The 21,692-nt window shown below is 43.4% G+C and overlaps 1 protein-coding gene across 1 annotated transcript; it reads left to right on the top strand.

The window, feature by feature from the left end:
• Window positions 1-1,247: 1,247 nt before the first annotated feature.
• On the top strand, window positions 1,248-20,865 carry Ldhb (lactate dehydrogenase B). Its single transcript, XM_059258758.1, has 8 exons — window positions 1,248-1,259; window positions 3,630-3,764; window positions 8,154-8,271; window positions 11,225-11,398; window positions 14,190-14,363; window positions 16,654-16,771; window positions 18,530-18,653; window positions 20,507-20,865. The coding sequence occupies exons 2-8, from the start codon at window positions 3,636-3,638 to the stop codon at window positions 20,672-20,674; spliced, it is 1,005 nt and encodes a 334-aa protein (XP_059114741.1). The 5' UTR covers window positions 1,248-1,259; window positions 3,630-3,635; the 3' UTR covers window positions 20,675-20,865.
• The last annotated feature ends 827 nt before the right edge of the window (window positions 20,866-21,692 follow it).

Here is a 21,692-nt window from a genome sequence, read left to right as displayed (position 1 = left end):
TCTATTCCCCAGTAATGTGGTAGCTCCACCCCGGACCACCCCCCCATTTTTAATAAAATTGGGACTAGAAGCACCCCATGAGCACAGAGTTATGTTCATACTTACATCTTCAATGCCTGGAAGAGGAGAGTTCTATTTGTAGAATTAGCAGTCATTTACAAGAGCTATATGCTGAGAGAAAGCAGAAGGCAAATTCTCACAAACCACAGTTAGGATTGCTAGATGGGGAAACAATTTTATCGTAAGAAAACAGAACTGCACTGAACCTTCAGAACACCTCTGACTGCTTAACCCATGCAGGAGTAAGGAACCAGGCACGGGGCTGGGTGAGACGGAGCTGAGGGTGTGGGAAGGGCAGAGTTAGAGGACGGAAGCTGCAGCTCCCCAGCAGTGCAACACACACACACACACACACACACACACACACACACACACACACACACACAACTCAGCAACTCCTAGAAAAACTACATCTTACTTAGGGTCCCTATTTTCTCCCGCTAGGGCCCAGACCTTCCTTTGAGACCTTGCAGTTTTGTGGAGGAAAAATCAGCCCCCTTGATTTTGTTAGGAAGCTATTAGTTGAATTAGGTGTGGGGAGAGGGAAGGAACTTGAAAATGCCGGTCACTATTTAGTTTTCTTCTGTTTTTCTGTTGTTTTTGTTTGTTTGAAACAGTCCTAACAGGGCGGTACAGGCTATCTGGCTTCCCTCTGGACAAAGCATCCCTAGTGCTGGCGTTACAGGCTTGTGCAAGACCCTGCTCTGGTGTGAGTTCTGACAGAGTTCAGAATCCGAGGCCTTTCTGAGGGATGGACCAGCAGCATCTTAACCGAGGAGACTGGTCTAAAGTTGAAAAATAAATAAATAAATAAATAAAAAATAAAGTTGAGTCTAAACGCAATCTAGACATAGATTTCTATTTGCGCAAGATGGGGACGGCCCAGAAGGACCTGAGAGGCAAGTTTAGGCGGTAACTGCCACAGCAAGGGCCCAGCCCTCAAGCTGGGAGAATACCGCGGCTGCCTGCGGAAGGTGACCTCCAACTTTAGAGAGCGGGGGAGAGCGTGGGCTCACTCCAGCCTTGTCCTTGAAGGGGATTGAGCGAGCCGAGGGGAGGGTTAGACCCGGCTCGGGTTTCCAATCACAATAGAGAAAGCTGGGAGGCTGGCGGGCCCCGCCCCCTCCTCCTCCTCCTTGCAGATCTAGAGTCGGCTGTGCAGTCTGCTGACTTTGCTGCAGAGAGCCTCCTCTTGTCCGGTAGGTTTGAGCCCGGGACCCCAAAGCCTGACTCACAGAACAACAGGGTGTGTGTTGGGGGTAGGGAGTGAAGAGGGGTAATTGTTTGGCGGAACAGGAGGAAGGAGCTACGACACATCTTCCCTCTGGGGCCTTTGCCCCTGAGCATCCCGGCTCTAGCCTGCTTCTTCCTCGCGGTTTTGGGAGGCTAGCCCAGGGAGCAGAGGTGGGCAGGAGGCTGAGGCAGAACTCCGGGCTCGGTCTGCATCCCGCAGGCTGTTTCCAGGCCTGTGTGCTATCAAGGGAGAGACTTGTACAGGTGTAAGTCAACCTGGTAACACCAAGTCCTTGGTCGGCAGGTGGCGGGCACATCACCCACCTACTGGGGTGCAGGCTGGGGAATCCGGCGGGACCAGGTGGGTCCTGTGAAGGTTGGAAGGTCTTGCACCTGGTGATGGAGAAAAGCCCCTGCGTTGTAGGAATGGGGATACAGCAAAGTTCAGTCCTGAACGTCAGGTTTCATCCCCGGCTTACGCTGCCCGCTCTGCAGCCGGTACAGGCGCTTGCTGGGCCTCTTGGATGCACTAGGGTTTTGTTTACTTCTCGTGTTCAGTGTGCAAGGCCTAGACTTGCCCCCGGAGACTTTATCCGAGATGTGCGCTGCTGCCTCCCTCGTGACCTGCTTTGCACAGAAGAGGTGGCTTGTGGGCCGCGAAGCGAGCAAGCACCAACCGGGACCTGGGGTGGAAGAGCTGGTTCGCTTTAGTGGGGAAATTCGAGGCAAAACCTGGGCATTAACAGTTTATATAGAAAAAACTCTGCGGAGTGGACCTTAGCCTCTGATGCAGGGCACTTGTTCATATCCACAGGGGAGGGGAATGTGGGGGACCCTGAGACTCCAGTGTTTTGTTTTCCTGTTTATCTCTCCCTACAGTCACCTCTCATTTGACACAGGCCTGCTACAATACGAACTATTTTCTTCTCATTTTCTACCACTGTTGGGGGGCGGTGGGAGGAGAATGCGTACTTTTGTCTAGATATCCGAGTGAGTCTGCCTGTGCTTGCTGGATGTCAACAGTGTCGCTTTTGAAGCTACCCAAACTAATTTAAATGTTTTCAGGAGAGCCCAGCTGGAGATGGCCAGCTCTTGCTTCTGCTTCCCTTTTCTTTCTTTCTTTCTTTCTTTCTTTCTTTCTTTTTTTTCCTAGACAGGCTCTCAGGAATCTCAAGATTGCACTGTGTGATGGAGGATGACCTTGACCTCTCCTGGTCCTTCTGCCTCCACCTCCCAAATGCTGGGATTCCAAGCCTTCCTAATGCATTCTGGAACTTACCTAACAGATTTTAAGCCAACTAACAAAAATAAACTTGCTGTGGGCAGGGGTTGGGGAGGCTGTGCTTTTCTTACCGAAGAAACGCAGCCACTCTGTTGAAGCCGCTTAAAATACAGGGTCTGTTTGAATTCGTTTTGAGGCCAGTGCTTGTCCAAGCCCTTCAGAGATGTTTCATCTTTGTGTCCACCAGAAAGCTACAAATGTGATGATTCTCTAAGGCAAAATAATATCTGAAGTGGTACAGATTGGGGAAAAGGTTTAAAATAATAAAAACACTTTATGGAACAAAATAGTTGTGATTGACTCCAGCTACTTCATTCAGGACAACTAAGGGTTCTTCACGTGGTGGTTAACTAAGCCAGGTTTAGTTACTTAGTCCTTTACAGGTTAGATGTGAGAACTGGGCTTTAGAAAGAACAGGATGGGCCATGAATAGGGTAGGGGAGCCTCAGCTGTGATCAGCTAAGCTGAAAAGGAACTAAGATAGTCAGCATAGATTACTGTTTGATACTTTATTGTGAAGAACCTTGTAAGGAGGGCAGGGCAGTACAGTACATTTCATAAGATTTTAAGTACAAAACACAGTCTTTGTCCTCCAGAAGTGAAAGTAATCATCTAGAGTGGAAATTAGAATCATTTGTATTGGCTTTTAAAAAAGCTTAAATGTAAGTTAGGTGGTTAACATGGTTGCACATAAATTCCTTATAGGGACAATGGAAAGAAATTCGCTTATGTACATATAAATGTCCCTATCCTGCAGCCAGTAGTGAGCAGTTATAACAAAAGAGGACATAGGAGTGATGATGGCATCTTAGTTGCTTGCATGAAGTCCTCTGCTCAGGGAGGATTTTCATCTTAAGCTCCTGGAGAATTTTCCTCTGATTAAACCTCCGTTAAGTGAGATATGATTCCCTCAAGTGTATTCTGTGCCTAGACCACCCTGAGGCTCGCTCCTGTTGTGCTATACTTCCCTTTGAGGTTGAAGCTGTGTCGTTTTAGGCTGATTCTTACTCAGACTCCACCCACGGAAAATGCATTGATCACCCTTTTCTTGTAGGGCAACATGGCAACCCTTAAGGAAAAGCTCATTGCCCCAGTCGCAGAAGAGGAGGCAGCCACCCCGAACAATAAGATTACTGTAGTAGGTGTTGGACAAGTTGGAATGGCATGTGCTATCAGCATTCTGGGAAAGGTATGTTTCAAGAGCAACAGAGGTCACAATTCCTGCAGGAATGCATGTTCTATCTGGGCAGCCTAGGATCAGGTTGTCTTTAGATACCCCTCAGCAATCTGAAATAACTTGTAGGATCGCACTTACCTTTCAGTACTTGCACATATATCAGAGGATTCTGGTCACGCATGACCACACTGGAGCTACCACCCAGAGATTTATTAACGCTGCTATAGTAGTGTGGTGTCCCCCATCATATTCATATTTAAAATTCTCCATGCTGTCAAAAATCACACTCCTCATCTCTGGTTTTGCCTTAATCTATAAGACATGTGTTTCATATCCTTACCATGCCTCTTTTTCTGTCTTGCAAGCCTTCGACTTTTTCTAATGGTCCAGGCCAGTTTCAGAACATCCTTTCCAGTATATGCTTTTGGGGTGTTTCCTTGTGATTAATCCAGTTGTATCTGTTTAGTAGTCCCACATCAGGAGGTATAGTGTGGTAACTTGCCTCATTTCTGTTGTGATAAACTGAGGCCTGTGGTTGAATGTAGCTGATGTTTTCTCTGGTCCTGCCCAGCCCTATGGACCCCACAGCCTCTTATAAAATAATCACTCAGAAGCTTATATTTATTAAAACTGCTCGACCATTAGCTCAGGCTTACTACTGGCCAGCTCTTGCACTTAAACTCAGCCCATTTCTGTTAATCTAAATGTCACCACATATTCAGTGGCTTTACCTGTGTGCCATTACATGCTGCTCCCTGGAGGGCAGGCTGGCATCTCCTGACTCAGCCTTCCTCTTCCCAGAATTCTCCTTGTCTGCTTGTCCCGCCTACACTTCCTGCCTAGCTACTGGCCAATCAGCGTTTTATTTATCAACCCATCAGAGCAACACATATTCACAGCATACAAAACATCCCACAGCAGTTGAATGAGTGACTGGAAAATTTAGACGCAATGGTCTCTGCCTTCTCTTCTTACAGGATTTTTGTAGAGTGACTTGTTGAAACAATGGCTTGCTATTCTCAAACTCTGAACCTGTGGCTTTATTTTGAAATGATTTCAAACTGAATAGAAAATATGTAAACATTATCTTAATAAATGAAGATTTCCATGTATGCATCTTTCAGGTTTACCAGCCCGCTGTATTCTCTCTCTCTTCCCCTCCCCCTCCTTTCTTGTCTCTCTTGCCTCCTCCGTTATATGTATGTGTATATGTATGCATGTATGGGTTCCCTAACCGTTGGAGAATATCTTGACAAGATGAAGCTTTCTCAGTTCTCCAGCATGTTTTCTAAGAGCAGGACAGTTCTTACACAATCATTGCAGTCCACAGCTCTTGGCATCACTTTTAAGACACTTTTGTGTCTCCAGACTTGACATTCCTTTTGCTGTCTACCTGTCTAGACTCTTGACTGTCCTTACAGAAAGCGAGCAAGCAGCACCCCCCTATACTGCCCCCCCACCCTTGCTGTAGAGCACACTGACTCTGTGTGGAGGCTTCTTGAATACCTCTGACCAAGCATATTCCTTCTGTTTGTGAAGTTCAATGAGTTGTTGTTTTGTTGGGGATTGAGTACAGGGACTCTTCTGTATGCTAGGCCAATATTCTACAATTCAGTCCCTGGGTTGCATTCCAGCCCTTTTTATTTTTACTGCTTTTGAGATTCTGTGTGTCTTATGATGGCCTCAAACTTGTGATCCCTCCTCTGTCTACCTCCTGAATGTTGGGATTATGGGTATGTGCCACATGACCTGACCCCAAACTTTAAATTCGTTTTCTTATTCATGTGTATGGGTGTTTTGCCTGAGTGTATGTGCATCAGGAGGCCAGAAGAGGGTGTTGGATCCTCTGGAACTGGATTTACAGAGGGTTGTGAGGCACCATGTGAGTGCAGGGATCTGAACTGGTTTATCGGCAGAGTAGCCTGTGCTCTTAACCAGAGAGCTGTCTGTCTCTTCAGTGTGTAAATTTTAAATTCTAAAGAATCAAACTGTGACTCTTTCAACTGAGAAATAGCTATCAAAGAACTCATCGGTGTGTACTGTATTCTTTTGCTTGCTTTTCTAGCTACTTTTAATTGACTAGATACCTGTGAATGTGATAGTTTCCTGAATTATAGGGGTTTAGGTAGTCTTATGTAGTGTTCACTCTTCCTTTGGTCAGAACAAAATAGATGAGCTCACATTTCTGTTTCTTTACAAAAATACATACATACCATAAATATATCATGCACGATGCTATTGAAGTGCTTTATTCTAAATAATCGATAGATTTAAAAAAAAAAAAAACCTTTTTTCTTTTGTGTGTGGGTAGTTACTGTTTTGCCTTGGGGATCTCCTTCAAACCATGCTGGTCTCATGGTAGTTCTGCATCAGCTCCACCTTCCAGGTGCATAATTCTTGGCCTATACCACCACATCCTTCTAATAGAGAACTTTTCTTATCCTTGTTTTAACACAAAGTGACTGAGGCAAGAGAAATGATATCACCTGCCCGTTGTCACACAGCTGCAGAAGTAAGAGCTGCATGAATGACTATTCCTCCACGTATGTGACACCAAACTCTAAAGGTGACAGTAGAGATCAAATATACTCAGGTAGAGAGAGTGCCTTCAGTGCACAAGGCCTTGGGTTCAGTTTCTCAGCACCACAAAACAGTGCATTTATTTAGTGTGAATAACCCACCCAATGCCACAGCAGCACAGGGCACTGGAGAGAACTGTAGCCCTGGATCCTACAGTCCACTGCCACTGCCCAGAGTATCTTACTATATATCTTTAGGCTAGGATAAGCTCAAAAAATGCAGTTAGTGAATGGTACTTCCCCATTTGGTTAATTATTAAAAAGTTATGTCTTTCCTCTCTCAAAATGTCATGCTTAACAAGCACTTGAATATAAAAATGCTGGCATTAAATACCAACCCATTGATGTCAGTCATTTGTTAAGTAAGAGGCAGAAGCACAACTCTATCCATTCCACTTGGGACTTGAGATCAAAAGATTTCTACAGTAACGTTCTTGGCTTCCAAAGGGCCTTACTCCTTAATGATGTATTTATATGCACAGTACTAAGCTATGGAGATGTAGTTACAGAGATTTCAGTTCTTCAGCAGCACCAGTCCTTGGTCATGCTTCTATTTGTGTAGCCCTACTCATAGAGGATGTACATCACACACGTTCAGCTATATGCAACACTTCGGTTATTTTTTAGGTGCTGACTCGCCTCCTTCCCTCAGTTAAGTGTGCACTTTAAAGCTTGTTCTCTACACCCACTGACACAGAGGCACTGACATCTTGTGACTTGCTTTTCCACAGAAGCTCTACATTGTGTTGCGCTGTTGACGTCAGTGGCTCCCATGTGCTATTACTAAAAGACAATTGGAATTTCTGGTGCTGGGTGTTGTCCCAGAATACTAGGTTATTATTAAGTGAGAAGGTGTTAATTTAGGACTTAAAAAATGCAAATAAGCATGTTGTGGGCTCTTAGATGCTGCATACAAAAGAACAAAACAGTTGTTTTTAAACTCTTTTCAAACATGTTTAAATAAAAACGTAGATAAGAATTTGTGTCCATATTTGATACAGAACTGTCACTGCTCCCTGCACTTAGGGATTGGTTCCTGAGGGCTGACTCTTTATCCTAAGACATGGCTGCCTTTCCTGCGAAGACATTTAGCTACTTGGAGCCAAGCTAAGCATTCTAGGGTTCAACCAAGTTCAACTACAAAGTGAACTCACCCTTGGAGATTTAGGTCAGATCTTTCTCTCAGAAGCCCTCTAAATTATAATGACATCAAAACACACTGCTAATGTTGTTCCTGAGTCTGTCTGTGTCTCCCTCTCATACATATGTGTATGTGTGTGTTTTCACATATGTGCATAGTCATTACCTAATGTGAGGCTTCCACTCTCGTCTGTGTCTTCTGTTGAGTCAACTTTCATGAGGAATCTTTGTATCTTCCTCTTGAATTGTCATTGAATGCCAAACACCAAATTCTTGAGGATTTTAGCCATTAGGTGCTTAGCCATTTGTAAAAGGCTTCTTTAGGGTAGATTGGTGCTAAGCCTTCCTTATGTGACTTAGGGCACTATATTTATAATCAGAGACTTGGTGAGCAATTCAAATGAGAAGGTGCAATATTTTCCCTCACACACCGTCATGGCAGAGAAGGCATGCTTGCTTATGTCTTTGTAGATAAGGCAGGAAGTTAAGCCAGCTATAATGTGAACCCCAAGGCCTATCCCCAGTGACCCACTTGTCCAGTAAAGAAGCTTCATGTCCTAAAGCTTCTACAGTTCCCCAGGCAGCACCGCTGGCTGGAAACCACGTCTTCAGAACTCAGAGCCTGTGGGAGACTTCATAGTCAAGCCATGATTGGAATGCATGCCTGCTTTTGTGTTTCTAGTCTCTAGCTGATGAACTGGCCCTTGTGGATGTCTTAGAAGACAAGCTCAAAGGAGAGATGATGGACCTGCAGCATGGGAGCTTATTTCTTCAGACTCCTAAAATTGTGGCGGATAAAGGTAGGTAGTTTCTTTGCATTCTCCAAGAGTTCTTATATGAAAATTATTTTATAACAGGTAGATGATTGAAATGCACCCTCCAACATGACAAACTGATCATTCACTGTAACACGAATCTTAAATGGTTTTATTAATAAAAAACAAAAAACAAAACAGGAAGCCAGGTATTGGGGTGAATTCTGAAAGATCAGAGAATGAGCCACAGCTAACCTCACCTGGCCAACTTCTCAGCTGATGTTTCCTCAAACTGGAAGCCTCTGAGTCCTCACACAAATGGATCTCAGCTGATCTGCTGCTAAAAGCCTAAAAGCTTAAAAGCCTCTAGTTCCTAGTCCTCACGCCTTATATACCTTTCTGCTTCCTGCCATCACTTCCTGGGATTAAAGGTGTGTGTCACCATGCCTTTCTGGCTGTTTCCGGTGTGGCCTTGAAATCACAGAGATGGATCTCTGCCTCCAAGTGATAGGATTAAAGTGTGTGATGAGGAACAATTTGTTGGTGTTGGGTTGTGAGATAATGGGATGAGGGTTGGTGAGATGACAATATTGTTGGGGTGCACATATTATTGGGGGAATCTCATAATTATCTTTATGATTGCTATTACCACCTGTGGTGCTGTGAATCAAGCCCAGGGCCTTGCAGGATGCTAGTAGTGCTCAGTGTGCCCCTGAGCTACACACTCCATTCTAATTTTTTGCTTTTTTTATTGTTTTTGAGACAGGGTTTCTCTGTGTAACAGCCCTGGCCATCCTGAATCTCACTTTGTAAATCAGGCTAGCCTCAAACTCAGAGATCCACCTGCCTCTGCCTCCTATGTGCTGGATTGAAGATGTGTGCCACCACTGCCCAGCTGAAACTATTTTTAACTAGAAAAAGGTGGAATTGTGGGGGCGATTGTTTCAGTAATTGCTAATAACAAAATTCTCATGATCTGTTTTAGTAATTTTATAGACAAATTTTCATCTACTTTGAAATGGTCCCCTATTTTTTTAATTTATAATTTGTCCTTAATTCTACTTTTTATAGAATGTATAGTCATTAAAAATGAGATTCTTCTCCATTTCTCCTGTGGCCATATCACCAGGAGAGAATCGCAGGCTGTGATGTGTGGTGGTGTTTACCATCTGCAGCTCCCTCATTCAGGCCAACTTTTCTGTGTCAGTTTCTAGAAATCCGTTTTCTGGAGATTCTGCTTACAGATGCACACAGCATGTGAACATATTCTGTTCTGAGAGTTCCTGTAGAATGTGGTTCTGTACTCCACATGCCAATGGCCATCTTTGTTAGTTTTATTTTACAAACACATGCTTTTTGTTCATTTTGTTTGCTTAAGACAGATCTCATGGAATCCAAGTTGCCTTGAACTCACTATGCACTTGAGTCTGGCCCCTCCTAGCTGCTAGGATTATAGGTGTGTAGTGCTGTGCCTGGCAACACAGTTCTTTTTCTAAAGTAAATTTAGAATGTATTCTTTTTTAAAAAAATCATCTTTAAAATATACCTTTTGAAAAATAATAAAACCCCAGCAAGGCCTGTATGTAGTATCTCAGTTTTCAAGTAAGCTGCATTTCATTTGTCCAAGAATCACCTAATTCTTCAGCTCCGTTCATCTTCCTGCCTTGGTAAATAGTGTTGGGGTTTCTTCCTTTCTTCTGTGTCCAGGGTCTGGTTGCCTTGAAGAAACTAGCTAATGTCCATTACTTACTGGACAGTCCCTTCAGAGTCCTACATGGGTCAGGTGTTTGGGTTTGTCATCCCATCCTTACCTTGAAAACCAGTCATAAGGTGGAACTAGGAATATTCCCTGCATTTGATGGGAAAAGGATGTTAATATCCAGCATTTATGTGGATTTTGTTTGTTGGAACTCGCTGATTGCATCAACACTTCCTTAGCAGAAAAATAAAATCTTCCACTAGAGCATAAATAATCTTCCTTAACAAATATGTTATAGCCAGGTATGGTGACACACACCTATAATCCCAGCACTCAGGAGGCAGAGACAGACAGTTCTAGGCCAGCCTGGTCTACACAGTGAGTTCCAAGATAGAGCTGCATACTGTGATTGTCTTATACACACATGCACACACAAGTGCACCCGCATGCATGCCTGTACATACTATAGACATATGTATGTATAATACATATTTGTGTAGCCCATGCTAGCCTTGAATTCATGGCAATCCTCCTGCTGTAGCCCCCGAGTGCTGGCATTAGAAGTGTATCCCATCCCTTAATACACAGAATATTAGAAATCAAAGTTTGATTTCCAGTCCAAACCAAACATGGCCTTTCTTTTCCTTCGTAGATGTCAGTAGCATTCATTATATGGCTGAAAAGAAACTTTAAGTTTTATTTGTATTGTGTGTTACTAACAGGAATATATAAAAACACAATTTCATGGTGATTGTGGAAAGCCCGCCTGCTAGGTTGTGGGCTCACTGACATGTTTTAGCTTTTCCTGGAAATCCAATGGACTTCTTAGCCACAAACATATTTTAGGGTATTTCCCTGGTTCATTACCTGCCAGTTTTAAAGTGGGCTTGCTTCATCGTTTCTCAAGGAAGAAAAACACAGCTGCAGAAGCTTGAACCTGAAAACCTTTTAATAGGTGCTGGAGAAATGGCTCAGTGGTTAAGTAAGTGTGAGCTGCGCTTCCAGGGGACCTGACTTCGGCCCATACCACCTGCGTCTGGCAGCTCACAGCTGCCTGCAACTCCAGCCCCAGATGCCCTCAAACTCACTCACACTCTCTCTCTCTCTCTCTCTCTCTCTCACACACACACACACACACACACACACACGTCTTAAAAACACAGTCTTTTAATACAGAAAATTTAGTTCTCATAAGTTCTGGGGGCTTATGCAAGGTGAAGTTTCTAAAACATATCATAGATGGCATGTTTGGCCAAGGCGTTGAATTTAAAGTTCTCTCTCTTGCCATTTTTCTTCAAGATTACTCGGTGACAGCCAATTCTAAGATTGTGGTGGTGACAGCAGGCGTCCGTCAGCAGGAGGGGGAGAGTCGACTCAACCTGGTGCAGAGAAATGTCAATGTGTTCAAGTTCATCATTCCCCAGATTGTCAAGTACAGCCCTGACTGCACCATCATTGTGGTTTCCAACCCAGGTACTAACTCGGTGCTTTAACTGTAACAGAGGCATGTCTGGTTCTGCTCTGTGGGCTTCAGCGTTTGGGGACCTTCTTGTTTTGGGTTTGTTCACTGATAGAGGTGGTCCACATGTCTTCTGTTACTGGTGCAGAAAGATGGTGTTTGCAGAACAGGTGGCTCCATCCCAGGCCAGATGTTTAAAAATGTGAGTTTTGTATTGTGGGGTTTCATCTTTTTGTTCACTTGTGTTTGGTGTAGAGTTGGAAGACATTTTTAAACGCTGTTAAGGTGGAACTGGGAGGTGACCCTATAAAGTACATGTTATGAAAGCATGAGGATCTGGTTTTTTGGCTCTCTGGCATCCATGTAAAATGCCAGGCTTGGGGACACACAGTTTTAATATCAGTGCCAGGGAGACGGAGACAGGAGGATCCCTGATGCTCATTGGCCAGCCAACCTAGCCAAACTGGTGAACTGTGGGTTAGTCAAGAAACTCCATCCCAAAATAAGATGGGGAGTGACTGAAGAAGACTCAGCATGGACCTTTGGCCTTCACACTCACACAGGTGTATGTGTACTCTTGTGTGCATATGCCATATACAACACCCTCCAGTCCCCAATACTACCTTTGTAGCCAAATAAATGAAAATTATATGAGATCATTGTTTACAGCCTCTACTGGACCCCAACAGACCAGGATAAAAATCAGAGTGGATTCATAAAGCAAAGTCCACACCATGAAGCTGCCACTGAGCCATTCATTTAAATTGATAAATTAGGACAAGGACAAAATAGTTACAAGCCAAAGGGGCTTGGAGAGAATGACTTGATAGTTAAGAGCACCAGCTGCTCTTTCAGAGGACCCAGGTTCAGTTCCCATCACTGACACAGTGGTACACAACTGTCTGTAACTCCAGTTCTGGAGGATCTGATGCCCTCTTCTGGACTCTGCATGTGGCACACAGACATATGGGTAGATAAACACACATAAAATAAAAATAAATAAAACTCTTTAAAAATAGAATCATCTCTTAGAACCTGGCATCAATTATTTTTCCTTTTTATTTTTCTATCACTGTCTTACAAAGAAAGTGACTTTGAAATGGCCGAGCTGGTTTTTGTTTGGCATTTTCTCTCCTTAGCCTTTTTTTCTTTCTGTTTATAAAGAAAGTTTTCTAAGGACAATTTAAGGTTTTGTAAGTACATTGTATTTTGTCATGTGCCAGAACAAATGGCTAAAGTTCAGTCTGTCACTATCCTCCCACTTTTTGATTTTGGGGGTGCACTGGGGATTGAACTACATGGTGAGTAAGTATCCTATCGTTGAGCTGTGCCACCCACTCAGTTCAGTGTCACACATCTTTGGTGTACAGTTTATCATCACAGTCACTGCATGATGGTTAGCATAGACAGAATGTTGATAAAATGGTAGACCTGTCTCTGTCCCTTCCCCTGGAGGGCTGTGAACAAGCCTGGGGAATCATTGCAGCTCCTTTAGTACTAGGAATTGGGACCCGATAGGAGATCATTTCTGTATCCTTAGTCTTTATGTGCCTAGATTGGGGCTTCCTGGGTGGTTCAGTCATGTATGTAAACATGCATACCACATAGATGTAGAACAGAAATGGCAGTCAGCTAGCCATATTCCATCTCCACATCCTGTTTCAGTCATCACTGATTACATCACTTCTAAGGTAGACCTTCCAAGTCTGAGTCTCCAGGAAGCCACTTCCCATGCATTAAAGTTGGCATTCAAAAGGCATTATCCAGTCAGAGTGTGCTTAAATACCTTCACCAGGCTCCAGAGAGGAGGGCAGGGGTGAGGGTCGGAGGGCAGGGGTGAGGGTCAGAGGGCAGGGGTGAGGGTCGAAGGGCAGGGGTGAGGGTCGAAGGGCAGGGGTGAGGATCGCCAGACCTGCTGCCAGCTTCCTTTCTGACAGTGTGCCCATTTCCTTTTCTTTCCAACATAGCCTGTAACCCCTGTGACCCAGCAAAAGTTTTACCACTGTGCCACATGGGAGGAAGGGTACATAGCAGTTGTCTGGCCGTGAGATAGTAATGACAGGACTTATAGGACAGTATCGTACTCAAGAAAACGTACACTGGCACCCCTTGCTAACTGAGCAGTGGCATTGTTTCTGATGACAGCCTTCACAGTCATGGACTGTTAGAGTTGGTGGCAATCTCAGTGAATATGTTAGTGTTCTGTTGCTGTGAAGAGACACCATGACCAAAGCTCACGGCAGCCTGCAGACAGACATGGTACTGGAGTAATAGCTGAGAGTTCTCCATCCTGATCCATAGGCAGAGGGAGCCTGTGCCCGGCATGGGCTTCTGAAACCTCAAAGCTTACCCGCACTGACACACTTCCTCCAACAAGGCCACGCCTGCTCCAGTGAGGCCACACTTACTTCGTCTAATCCTTTTCGTAGTGTCACTCCCGACTAAGCATGAGCCGTGCGGACATTGCTATCGTCATGTCCGTCACATCATCTGGCCATCACGGTGAGGGCTGGACAGACCAGTCTTTTTTTTTTTTTCTTTCATGGTAAAGCTCGTTGACTTGTAAAGTTCCTAAGTTTTCTTATGTCAAATAATGATACATATGCACAGTTTTTACATATTTCATATTTACAGTTTCTCACAAATGCTTCATATCTGTCTGAACCTGAGTATGAAAAGTTAAATTACATACCTCTCTGAGGCCATATCTCACCGGCGAGATGGCCATGTGGGGAAGGAGGAGCCAGAGAACCTTCTAACTGGTTCAGCAGTTCCGATTTACTTTCTTTTTTCTAAAATATTTAGTGGATATTCTTACTTATGTCACCTGGAAACTGAGTGGGTTACCTAAACACCGTGTGATTGGAAGTGGATGCAATCTGGATTCTGCTCGGTTTCGCTACCTCATGGCAGAGAAGCTTGGCATTCATCCCAGCAGTTGCCATGGATGGATTCTGGGCGAACACGGCGACTCCAGTGGTAAGAAAGATAGTTTCCTTTGTGCCTCTGGGTTATGCAGACTGTTCTTAAATTTTTTGCTTTATTTCAAATTTTAGTTTTTTATACTTTGCTATATTTCAGAAAGGATTCAGAGGTAGTATAGCTGTATTTTGGGTTCTGTTCCAGTTTGCTTTTTCTGTCATCCATCCATGCATTCATCCATCTACCCACCCACCCATCCACCCAGCTATCTTCCCATTTGGTTGTTTTGCAGACAGGCTCTTACTGTGTAACTCTGGAACTTACCATGTAGCTGTCCTGGAATTTGCCATGTAGACTAGGTAGGCTTTGAACTCAGAGATCTGCCTGCCTCTGCCTCTCTAGTGCTGGGAGTAAAGGTGTGCGCCACCATGCCCAACTTCATCTAGCTATTTTTAAAAACATCTGTGTGTGAACACCTGCACACATGTGGAAATCAGAGGACAACTTTGAGAGTTGGTTTTCTCCTATCACAGGAGTACCAGGGATGAAACTCAGGTCAGGTCATCGGTCTTGACAGCAAACACCTGTACCTGCTGCGCCATCTTGCCTGTCTCACTGTCCTCACCCATTAAGTGTGAATCCTAGTCATCATGCTCTTTTCTCCCTCAGTCCTTTAATGTGTGATTTCTTCTGGTCTTTCTCTTCCTCCTCTTCCTCATCCTCTTCCTCCTCGCTTTGCTTTGTTCTGTGGTTTTGTTTTCATGTAATCCAGGTTGGCCTAAAGTTCCCAGTAGTGGAAGATGACCTTGAACTCTGATCCTCCTGCCTCCATCTCCTGATTGCTGGGATCCACACCTAGGGGGTTTTCTTTTTTTTTTTTTTATTAATTAATTTTTTTTCATAACTGCAGTACAGGAAGCAAAATCAGGAAATATAACATTGAGCCCATATTTAATCCATGGCCATTTGCAAAGGTCACCTTCTGATGTCCTGTGGGCCTTTTACCTCATCTGGATCAATCCTGACATCATAACTTGTATCTCATTCTGTTTCTGAGTCTCCCTTAGTTCTTGATCTGTGTGTTTTCATGATGGTGACATTTTTGTACGTGAACATCCATCCCTGTCTATTTGAACAGTTTAAGCTCACATCCTTCCAGACAAGGTGGGAAGTCGGCCCTGGTGCCTCTGCCATGTTCTCAGGTGGATCTGCATTGCTTGTTCTCTCATTATTGTGTCATGTTTTTCCTAGAGCAGCTTTTCCCCCATTTCCTTATTGACCTGTATTTACACAGATGAGAGAGAAGTTATTCTTGCCTGGGCACAATTAGAGAGATCAATGGTTTCCTTGAAGGCCATGAGGATATCTGATTGGCCTGGAACAGCAGAAACTGTGGACCAGGGAGTCTTCCTTGGCCTCTGGCAGTTTGGCTGCTGTAGCTGTGTGACTGTGTGTGCACTGGACTTTACCTGAGTCCTCGTTCATACCGCGTGAGTCACCAGTGTTCTCCAAAAGTCCTGAGGAGCGCGAGACTGGGGTTTCAGAGTCTACTTCCTGTGTTTTTAGACATCCTCCTCTAAATTATGAAGACCCTAATTTACATACTAGTGTACTTCAATAACTGTTTGGGTATAATTATCCTAGATCTTTTTTTTTTTTTTCTTAAAAAGAAAGGGACTTTGGTTACCAAACAGTGCCCAGTAGAGAAGTTTACATTTCTAAAATCGAGAGTTTAGGGTGGTTCCAAACTATGATCTCTTGTGATTTAACCAATCCAGAGATTTGGAAAGAACTTCATGTTCTCTGTAAATTATACAGTGACTGTTTTGAGCCATATTTGTTGAAAGTTAAAAGGTCAGTAGCAGGGGCTGGAGATGTGGCTCAGCAGGTAAGAGCCCTTGCTGCTGTGGCAGAAGGCAAGGACCCAAGTTCAGTTCCAAGCACCCACATCAGGTGCCTCACAACTGCTGCAACTTCAGCCCTGGTTGTTTCCACTCTCTTCTGGACTCCTTGGGGATCTACACATGCCCACACACATACACACGTAATAAAAATTAAAACACATACACACACACACACACACACACACACACACACACACACACAACATATATATGTATATATATATGTTGTGTGTGTGTGTGTGTTTTATTTAAATATATGTATGTAAAAGGTCAGATCTATTGCTAGTTGAAGGCAAATATCAGAACAAATTCCTCCCCAAAGCAAATGGGAACTCTACTGGAGACAATTGCCACCGGACAGTGCCAAGTGGTGTTGGGATAATTTGCATCAGAGTTGAGGTCTGAGATAAGAAAAAAAATTTTTTGCTCTGTTTATTTTACAGTGGCTGTGTGGAGTGGGGTGAATGTGGCAGGAGTCTCCCTCCAAGAACTGAATCCAGAAATGGGAACGGACAATGACAGTGAGAACTGGAAGGAAGTGCATAAGATGGTGGTGGATAGGTGAGTGGGGGCAGCTCCATGTAGGTGAATTCATGTCCTGTCCCAGTAGATAAAACCCCAAGCTGTCTCCACACTGCCTGCTCAGGTGACTCTTCACCTGATGAGTCTGTCTTGGAGAAGTGGGCAGGATTAACTTAGACCAGTCAGACCTGGTGTACAGGTCTCGAGAGAAAGCAAATGAGAAAGCTGGCTGTAGAAGCAAGCATGGAATTGCCTAGTGAGAGGGGTCTTCAGCTTGCCACCTGTCAACAAATAAGGTAAACCTGGACCCCGTTGGTCACATAACCACATGCACACATACTCAGGCAGATTGCTGGAAGTATTTAAGCAGCACTGGTCTTACTACCCTGTACCTCTCATTAAAGATGTCTCCCACCCTAATCTGGTTTTCTGAAGGATTTCTCTTATCAACTATAAGAGAATAGTATAATAATGTATCACTTTGAAATGCAGCCAACAGTGCAGGCTTGCACTTGGGTCCTAACACTCAAGCTGACTCTAGTACTGGAAGCCATTTAACCTTCAAGATTAGCTGCTACCTGTCTTCTCCCAGATGCATTAAGTATAGGTTATAGTCATCCATGATCACGTTCTCTGTGGACCTGTTACTTGTGTAAAGTGTAAGACCCAGTGGATTCATCAAAATGAAGTTACACATCACATACAGGGCCACATTTTATCACTGACGAGCATTCAATTAGTGTTTGCAAAGTTCTTGCGGGAAAATTGCTACTTCAAATAAGGAAGTTTTATTTAGAATGACTTTTCTTAGGGAATTTGACTATGTATAGAAAAATTTTAAAAGTTGAAAAAGTTCTTAGATTTATTTTCAGTTTACACAATGCTTTGATTTTATGAATGAGGTGACTGCTCACTTGAGTGACGGCCTCTGCTGTCATTCACGGTTTCCTAATATATTTGGAAATATACTTTTATGCCAGTCAATGTGGTTGAAAATGTCTAGTTTTAGGGATTGGAAAGATGCCTCATCAGTTAAGAGTGTATACTGCCCTTGTAGAGGACTAGAGTTAAGTTCCCAGGACCCACAGTGGGTGGCTCATGATTGCCTGTAACTCCAGCTCCAGGGGCATCCTCTGGCCTCTTGGTACTGGCACTCATGTGCACATGCACCCACATGCACATGCACATACAGTCACACAGACACACAGTACATACACATAATTTTTTAAAAAATCTTGAAAAAAAAAGAGAATGAACATTTCTTTTTTAAGAAATTTTTATTATTAAGAAATTTTCTATTCATTTTACATACCAACCACAGATCTTCTCTTCGTTCTCCCTGTCCCCCAGCCTTCCCCCCCCCCCCCAACCCACCTCCCATTTCCACCTCCTCCAAGGCAAGGTCTCCCATGGGGAGTCAGCAGAGCCTGGTACATTCAGTTGAGGCAGGTCCAAGCCCCTCCTCCCTGCACCAAGGCTGTGCAAGGTGTCCCACCCTAGGCACTGGGCTCCAAAACGCCTGCTCGAGAGTGAACATTTTTAAGCACTGTGACTTTATAAACATTCACTGATACCTGTGTATCACCTGCCATGTAGTCCTTACACTTTTATAGATTTTATTTGTACATTAATTCACTTGATATTCATAAAAAGCTTAAAAAGCAGATGCATGTTCTCCTTTACTAAGGAACTAGAACTGAAAAGGTTAAAGAATTGGCCAAGATGACCGCTAGAGACAGAGCAGGTGTCAACCTAGTGTCAGGTTCAACTATCTCTTGTGTGGTTTCTTTTTCTAAGTGCCTATGAAGTCATCAAGCTAAAAGGATACACCAACTGGGCCATTGGGTTGAGTGTGGCTGACCTCATCGAATCCATGTTGAAAAACCTGTCTCGGATCCACCCTGTGTCTACAATGGTGAAGGTGAGAGAAACTGTAGCAGGATGTCCAGTCTTACGTTGTATCAAGAGATTCATCTAAAGAAAGACAAGGGAAGTTTCTGGTCCATAGTTCTGCACTTAGGGTTTATATAAGCCTAGTTTTTCTCTTCCCATCCAAAGTCTAGGGCAAGAGCACTCAACTTTGTAGGAGCTAAGGTGTCTGATAACATTTTCTAAGAAATCTTTGTATGACGTAAAAACTATTAACTGTGAATCCTGTTCAGAACCTGCCTCTACTGTACCATTAAATAAGCATGATGAGGTTCATTGTAAGCTTATGTAATAAACCATAGACAGCCTTTCGTGGAACACTTGATAACATAGCAAACCTCGTTTAATTAAAAAACTATGGAGCAAACATACAAAAGAGGCAAGAACCACCTGAAGCCAGGGGCTGGGATGTAGCTCAGTAGAGAGAGCTGGCTTAGCATGCATGAGGCCCTAGGTTTGATTCCCCAGCACTGCTCAAATCGGTGCGGTTGTGCAGATCTGTAATCTGAGCAGCACTGAGGATGTGGAGACAAAAGGATCAGAAGTTCAAAGTCATTCTCAGCTATACAGCAAAGTTTGAGATGAACCTGGACTACATACATTACCTTATTGGAATGAAATTCATTGAATAAAAGTAAAATTATATTAAAACAGCATATGTAGCAAGTGAGTCATCTCCACATCAGTGTCAAGAATGAAAAAAAAATTATGGGAAATAGGTAGGATCCCCAAGAATAAGCTAGTTGGCTGGGAAGCTGAATTGGCAAGCTCTGGGTCCAAGTGGGAGACCCTGCCTTAGTATATGAAGTGGAGCACCATCCAGGAAGACAGTTGATGTCATCCTCTGACTTCTACACACTCACACACACAAACACGATGCACACACGTATACCCACACATAGAAAAAGGTAGTTTAGGAGTACAACATGGCACTAGATGTTTGACTTAGGGTACTATGGACAGTTTACAAGGCAAGTATGGGAAAATTTGAGTAATTGTTGACTTTTGGGGTGCAGAGGAGAATGTTTTTATTTTCTCTCCTTTGGTGTATGTACAAAAATATTTGAGGTTAATAGTTTTAAGGATTAAAGTAACTTGTTAAATATAATTAATCCTTATATAGGGAAATTTACCCTGTAATCAACTCCCTTATTTAAAGAGCATTTGAGAGATAGTTAACTACTTCTTCAGCACCTCTTGAGAGTAGTGTAACTCCAGTTCCAGGGGATCTGACGCTCTGTTCTGGCCTTTGTAGACACCTGTTCATAATGTGTGGTACACATAACTCACAGACATGCATGCACATAAAAGAATAAAATCTTTTTGTTGTTGTTTTATTTTGCAAGGTAAGTTTCTCTGTGTAGCCCTGGCTGTCCTGGAACTTGGCTGTACATAGGCTAGGCTCGAAGTCAGAGAGCTGTCTACTTCTGCCTCTCAAGTGCTGAGATTAAAGGCATGTGCAACCAGTTACTCCAGGCACCAAAAATAGAAAATTTTTAAAAAACAAGAAACAAAATGGAAAGATATCCATTAAGGGACACCATTGAAAGCCATTTAAATATTCATATAGCAAATTGCATTTAAGCAGAAAATAATATTTGACTTAAAAACTAAGCACTGACTGCCTTCTTGTGACTTTTTTTGTAGTGTAAGTTTGCATAGTCTATAAATATAAAATTGATTTCAAAGCCCAAATATATGGGAACACATGGACCAGTTAAATGAAAAAATAAGAGAATGAATTTGTTTCCTAAATTTCCTACAGTTGTTTGTATTTAACATAGCTCTTCTGCTCATTCTTACCATGGCCTTGTGCCTTGACTGAATGCTTTTGTTGCTCCACAGGGGATGTACGGCATTGAGAATGAAGTCTTTCTCAGTCTCCCATGCATCCTCAATGCCCGGGGACTGACCAGTGTCATCAACCAGAAGCTGAAGGATGATGAGGTTGCTCAGCTCAGAAAGAGTGCAGACACCCTGTGGGACATCCAGAAGGACCTCAAGGACCTGTGACTGTCCGGTTCTAGGCTGTAGAATCCAACCTCCAATGTCACTAATCATGAGCCTTTAGCCTTCGGCCTTGTACGTAGGTCACAGTTTGCTTCTCCCCTGACATGTGACATGAGCTCACAGATCAAAGCTCCAGTTTGTTGGATGTTTGCACTAGGAGCTCTTAAACAAATAAAGTTAACTGTTGCAGCATACTTCTGTGTGTCCTTTTCTCTGGGTTGCTTGAGATGGTGTTTCAGGACCTTTGTAGCTGGAACCAGCCTTGAACTTGATCTTCTGGCCTCACCCTCCCAGATGTTGAGATTGCAAGCTCTCCTTGTGTGTGCTTTTTCCAATGGTTTCTGAAAAGTTGTCATAAGTTTCTTAAATGATTCTTTCTACACCTCAAGTGTCCCTAAATTCTGCCGTCTCCCCTCCTGTAATGCACCTTACAGATAGAACCAGAGTATTCAGCCATAGTGTGTTCCATGATTTTCAGGTTTTGAGAATATGGTTACAACTTTTTGAAGATTTTTTTTAATTATGGTTATGTGTAGGTATGTGCACACCAGGCCAGAGGCATCAGATACCTTGAAGCTGGAGTCACAAGGGGTGAGTCACCTGATGTTGGTGCTGGGAGCCAAGCAAGGGTCCACTGCAAGAGCAGTGCATGCTTTTAACCAATGAACCATCAATGAACTGTGACAATTTTAAGGTTATAATTAGAGAAGTAATGCATGTTAGTGTGTGTGCACGCCTTTCATAAAAGTCCATTTTAATTCTCTGAAAGGAAGAAACTGTTTTGTAAAATTGGAAAAGACTTATGTTGGAGTTGTCTGTGATAGTAAAGGAAAATGAGTGCTTGGGCTGAGTCACCCAGACCCAGGTGTCAGGAAGACAGTACAATGGAGAAACGAGAGAGAGAGAGAGAGAGAGAGAGAGAGAGAGAGAGAGAGAGAGAGAGAGAGATTGATACATGGGCTATCTAAGACTCAGTTTGAGGATGGTTAAGAACCATCATAACAACCCTGGGTTTGCGAGT

Source organism: Peromyscus eremicus, chromosome 3 (genome assembly GCF_949786415.1).
Source record: "Peromyscus eremicus chromosome 3, PerEre_H2_v1, whole genome shotgun sequence".
Lineage (NCBI taxonomy): Eukaryota > Metazoa > Chordata > Mammalia > Rodentia > Cricetidae > Peromyscus > Peromyscus eremicus.
Note: the sequence above shows the minus strand (reverse complement) of the source record. Positions and strands in the feature narration are given on the sequence as shown.